Source organism: Belonocnema kinseyi, chromosome 6 (assembly GCF_010883055.1).
Source record: "Belonocnema kinseyi isolate 2016_QV_RU_SX_M_011 chromosome 6, B_treatae_v1, whole genome shotgun sequence".
Taxonomy (NCBI): Eukaryota; Metazoa; Arthropoda; class Insecta; order Hymenoptera; family Cynipidae; genus Belonocnema; species Belonocnema kinseyi.
The window spans coordinates 4,490,661-4,496,587 of record NC_046662.1 but is presented as its reverse complement, the minus strand read 5'-3'; the positions used below and the strand labels follow the sequence as shown (position 1 = coordinate 4,496,587).

The following is a 5,927-nucleotide window of genomic DNA, read 5'->3' as shown; positions in this document are numbered from 1 at the left end:
CGGTTCGCAAACATTTTTCACGATCAATGAAATTTTAAAAATCAAACTCTATTCTAAACATTTTTTCATTTAAGGTAATAAACAATAAACAACCAATTGAATTTGCACGTATGAAATGGAAGGCACTAACACTTTGCAATTAAATTTTTTTTTTAATAAAATGTAGATAAACTGCAAAATTTAGAACTTTTATCAATATTATGGAATTCAAAGATTCAGATTAAATTCCAAAAATTAAAATCCACGTTAACATTTTCAATAGTCAAAATTAAATAATCAAGCAATGAACTTTAAAAATTTCCAAAATTATATTTTTTCAAGTAATTTGAAGCTAGACAAATTAATAATTGAAATTTTTTTTTTAGAAGTTAAATTATTTTCATTTTAAATCATCGTTGGAATTTTTTCTAAACGTTTAAATATATTTTTAATTTAATTGATTTTTTCCTAAAACTTTTATAAAATCCTGCAAATGAAACAAAATCCTTAAAATTTTTAATTTATAAATAACAATAGGAACACTTATTACTTGTAGAAAAAATTACAGTAATTTTAAGACATATTTAGAAGCTTTAAAAATATCAAAATTAAATTTAGAACTTGAAATTATTTCAAATCATTTATACGAAGTTTGTGACCAAAAAATTTAGAATCTTTTTAAGAATTGTGGAAGAAAAAGAATAAAAACATTTTCTCAAGATTCCTAGAAAAATTGAAAATGATTTTTCATTTTGAAAAATTATTGTAAAAGAAAATTTAAAAAGACTGAAAGAGATTTCCAAAATGAACAAAACAGAACCTAGAAGATTTTAAGGATTATTTTTAATTTGCAGGATTTTCCAAAAGTTTTAGGAAGAATTCGGTAAATTTAAAAATGTATTTAGAAGTTCTAAGCAACAATTTTAACACACTTCTTTTCAATTACTTGAAGACAGTCCAAGTTTTTAATTAATTCACGAATCTTTCGAAAACTACGAAATATCTCTTGAAATTACTCAAATTATGGTTACAAATAATAAACAGTGAAATTTTTAATGGCTAAAAAACTAATAAAAATAATATATTAATTTATTTATTCAATTTAATATAAAAAATAATAGGAAGACCTAAGAATTTGAATTAAAAATATTTGATTGATGAATCATTAAAATTGTTATTTAAAAATAAAATTATCGGAATAAATAATATTATATTAATCTCAATTCGTATTAAGACTTAAATTATTTTTATTTTCAATTTTCCTAGGAAACTTTAGAAAATGTTTATTTTTTATTTTTTTGAAGCCTTTCATAATTCTCAAAAAGTTTATAAATTTTTTGTTCAAAATCTAAAAAAATATATTTTTTGTTTTAAATTAGGCTATGGCTATTTGCACCAAAATTTCAGTACGAATAGCCGAATTTTGTCGGTATACGTAGACACTTAATTTAATTATTTGAAATCATTTCACATTTCTAATTAACTTTAAATCTTTTCAGGCCTTCTAAATATTTCTTCAGCTTACTGAAACTTTTGATAGATATTACAGGCATTCAATATTTATTATACACCAAAATTCAACAATTTTACTTGTAAATTAAATGTTTTCAAGTAGAACAATTAAAATTGCAAAGTTTGAAAATATATTTCTTTGTTTAATTTTTACTATTTGATTTATAATTACTGATTTTATATGAACAATCAAATATTTTTTAATTTTACCCATTGTTATTTTTCTTCTTGAAAAATTCTTTAATTTAGACTAAAACAATATTTTAAATTTAATTAAATCTTTTAATTAGAAATATATTATTTTGAAGATATTTAAAAATTTTTTAATCATTTATAAAGTTTAAATCGGGCGTTTAAATTTGTTTAACTAATAATAATTTTCAATTGAAACAGTTAATTTTATCGTTTTAAAGTCTGGAAGTTCTTAAACTTTGAACTGATTCCGAATCGTCTAGTAAAATCTATTATGTTTTACTTGTTAATCCTTCATTTATAGTGCAATTTTAAAAATCATTATAGTTTATATTTGTCTCAACGACTAAAAATGTTTTTTATCCAAAATTGTCGATTTCAAACGCTACTATTTTTTTATTTTGTAAGTATTTAAAACTGTATTTTAAAATCCATTAAATGAAAATTGTACGCTTACAAATTAAAATCCAAAATGGAAAATTTGTAATTTAAAGATTTTAAAATTACGCATTGTAGAAAATGAAAATGAACTTCAATGTTTATTAAAAATGTTATTCTTTACTCTATAAGTGATCAAAATTCCTATTTATTTATCGCAGGCTTCTCAGCCTTTGTGATTTTTTTCCACTTAAATTCCAACTGAATTAATAAAACGCTATAAGAAAATCCAACTATTTTTTATTAAAAAATCATTCTGTTCGATTGAAGAGACTATTACATTTTTTTGTAGATGATTCAACAATTTTATTGACATTTTTTTCTTCCTAGATAACATAATTATTTATTCGTTGAAGATGTAACTGTTTTGTTCGACATTTATCTTTTTGGTTTGAAAATTTATTTCTTATTTTTTTCTTGAAAAATTGCATTTCTGGGTCTTTTGTTGAAATTTCATATTTATTGCTTAAATCCAACCGTTTTTTATTTTAAATTAAAATATTCTTTTATTGAAATATCAAATATTATACTTTTTGTTGAATATTAATTTTCTTAGGTTGAAAATTCAACTTCTTGGTTAAAAAATTAAAAACATGAAAATTGGACTATTTTGTCAGAAATTCAACTGTTTTATTGAAAATTAATAGCTTTGGCTTAAAATGCAACAATTTTATAAAAAATTCAATTATTTGGTATCAAATTAAACTGTTTTGTATAATTTTTTTTTATTGAGATTGAATTCTCAAAGGAAATTTATCTACTCAATTTTTTATTTATTTAAAAATTGAAGTATTTAGTTTAAAAAAATATAGAATGAAAAATAATAAAATAAAATTTGGAATAACATCACATCTACTGTTCAAAGTATTTTATAGAAATTTATGTGATTTGTTAAAAATCCCGCCCTTTTTGGAAGAAAATTAATTTTCTTTGTTGAAAATTCAACTATTTGGTTAAAAGTTTATGCATTTTATAAAAAATTTGTTCTCTTTGGTAGAAAAGAAGTTTTTTTTATTAAAAATTAAGATTTTTTAAATTCATTTTTTTTTTAATTAAATTCAACGGGTTTTTTTTTCCTTAATACTTTTTTATTGTTGAAATGTCAACTATTACACTTTTCGTCGACATTTCATCTTTATAGGTTAAAAATTGAACTCCTTGGTTAAAATTTCAGTTTTTTGTTGAAAATTCGTGGTTTTTTTTTCATTTAAAAGTAATTTCTTAAATTGAAAATTTAATTATTTTATTTAAAACCCAACTTATTGATTGAAAGTTAACTTTTTGTGGAAAATTTATACTCTCGGGTTGAAAATTCAACTATTTTATAGAAAATTCGTCGTTTTGGCTTAAAAATTCGACAATTTGATATAAAATTCAACTCTTTGGTGCAAAAAATAACTGGTTTTTAGAAAATTAGTTTCTTTGATTGAAAATTAATTATGCTCAAAGTAAATATTACTACTCACTTCCGGTTAAAAATTGATCTCTTTTTAATTAAAAAATTCAACCATTGAGTTTAAAAAATTTAGAAACGAAAAAATATAAACAAAAAACTTTCGCTTAATCAAATTATTATATAAAAACGATAAATTTCAATGAAAAATGTGTTCATTATTTGAATGAAAGTTTAACAAAATATATCATCAAGAGAAACGTGCATCTTTCGGAAAATCAAAATTTCTTTGTTGTAAAAATACTTTAGCACTCAGTTCACACAAAGAAGATTATATTGGCATTGAAATGCTCCCTACTTGTCTTTAAATAAATCTGGTAAAAAGGGATTCGAAATAACAAAGAACAGTCTCCACAAACATTGTTGCAAATTATTGTATTTATAACTTTTTACTTAAGAACAAATGGTTTATATTTCTAATTTCAAAAGACTATATTTTTCTTTAACTTTTGAGGAGTTATAAACATAAATAAAAATAAGCAAGAAACCTAAATCGATAGGCCATTAGGGTTCAGTCACGCATTTCCAGACTTGTTTACACGAGAAAAATTCAATATTGATCCCATCCCATCCCAAAACAAAAATAACTCTACAGCATTGGAAAAAAAATATATAAAAAAAACAAATTCGGCCAAGGGAGAATATTATAAAAGGAATAAACTTCTTCAATCCATTGAAGAAAATTAGAAAAAATTAATTAGTTACATAATTATTCTTTGTTGAATTTATTCATCTGAAAGGGACAAGTGATACAACAAAGAAACGGATCGAAATCTCTCGTCCTTCTCACTCTCTAGTCTCCCATGCCTATTTTCGTTTCTACTGCGTTTATATACCCCAAAAAAAGTAGGGAAGAAAAAAGAACCATGATAAGATAAAACTGTTGTGGACTCGAAAATAAAGTTTGGCTTTGTAATCTTGAGAGGAACGAGTGAGTACACACATAACACAAAAGTGAAGACATTGAAATTGATGTATTCGATACTTACTTCTTCTGGAGTTAATTCACTCATGATTGCACCTAATGAAACTCGAAAACAAGTCTTATAACTTGCTCTCTTCTTTGAGAATCACTATTCACTGCTATTCACTGCTATTCACTACTACTAGGAATGTATTAAAAAAACTCCGTTAGAAAATCGTGGCACAGATATGTCAGAAATTTGGACAGTCACTCCACATCTGCCTTGGTGCGTTAGTGTCACTTGGTGGTGTGCTTGTCATAGAACTTGAACTGCCAAGCTGCGTGCGACTCAACATTGAAAACCATGTCCTTTTCCGTATCCAGTCGATCTCACCTTCCCGACTATGGCATGTTGTGGGTTGCAAGTCACTACCCATCCCTGGCCACGTGCAGAGATCTGTCATTTGGTACCGGAACCTTGATATTTTCGTGGGGCGCAAAAAGTTTGAATTGTGTGATTTCTTATTATTTCATTTGTTTATGAAAAATTTAAAGTATATTCATTTAAAAATGGATATTATTATTCTCTCAACAAATTTTAAAATGTTGTATGATCTGTTTTGTTACCATTTACTTTTAAATCCTCTTTTAATTAAAATTGTGATTTGAAAATTGCGTCAAATCAAGCCAATCAAATTCCATAAAAGATCATCTAGTTTGCCCTTTAAAATAGGGGTGAAAGTAGTATATTCTCTCCGTAAATCGCATTTGCGGGTCGAAAGTAAAATTGACATTTTTTTCTTTTATAATTTTTGTTTACAATACTATTTCCGCTTTTCAGGACCAAAAAGTGGCCATGGATGAGATTGGAATAAAATACTATATGCAACACGGGACGAAACTATCTTTATTTCACATATGTTACTCTTTAAAAGTTTTTAAGTTCTACGTGACATCTGCTAAACATTTTCTCCGTCAAATTTTTACTTTTTCAAGAATAGATCCAACAATTGATTTAATATTACTTTTATTTTTTAAAAAGCATTAACGATGATTTTCATAAGGACCGCAATGCATTTAACATATCCAGTATTGCCGACAGCAGACAATATGTAATACTTTCAAATTCTCTTGCAAATAAAATTGTAATTTTAAAATTGCGCCAACTTAAGCCAATCAAAAATCATCAAAGGTAAACTTGTTCCGGTAGAGCAGCACCAATCAGAATTGGAATAACCTATGTCTCAACTCTCCCTTGAGGATCTCTAAAATAAACTCATCATAACCCTAATTAGGCCGTGGTCACTCAATGCTTTAGATGTGTCGCAACAAAGTCGACGTTGGAGCCATCTAGCGTATACTCATATCCCTAAGATAAGATAATTGATGACCTTTCGGATAACTTCGATAATACCCAGATACTTTTCAGATCATGGTCTTAAAAACTAA

At 25.2% G+C, this 5,927-nt stretch overlaps 1 protein-coding gene across 1 annotated transcript in view; it reads right to left on the bottom strand.

Annotated features, from left to right (window-relative positions):
* The window catches only part of LOC117174271 (ubiquitin conjugation factor E4 B), a 35,823-nt gene extending 31,016 nt beyond the window's left edge, over window positions 1-4,807 (bottom strand). Inside the window, exon 1 of the mRNA XM_033363190.1 lies at window positions 4,564-4,807. Within this exon, the coding sequence (XP_033219081.1) occupies window positions 4,564-4,587 (24 nt within the window). The 5' untranslated portion in view covers window positions 4,588-4,807. The remainder of the gene's footprint in view (window positions 1-4,563) is intronic.
* Between the last annotated feature and the right edge of the window lie 1,120 nt (window positions 4,808-5,927).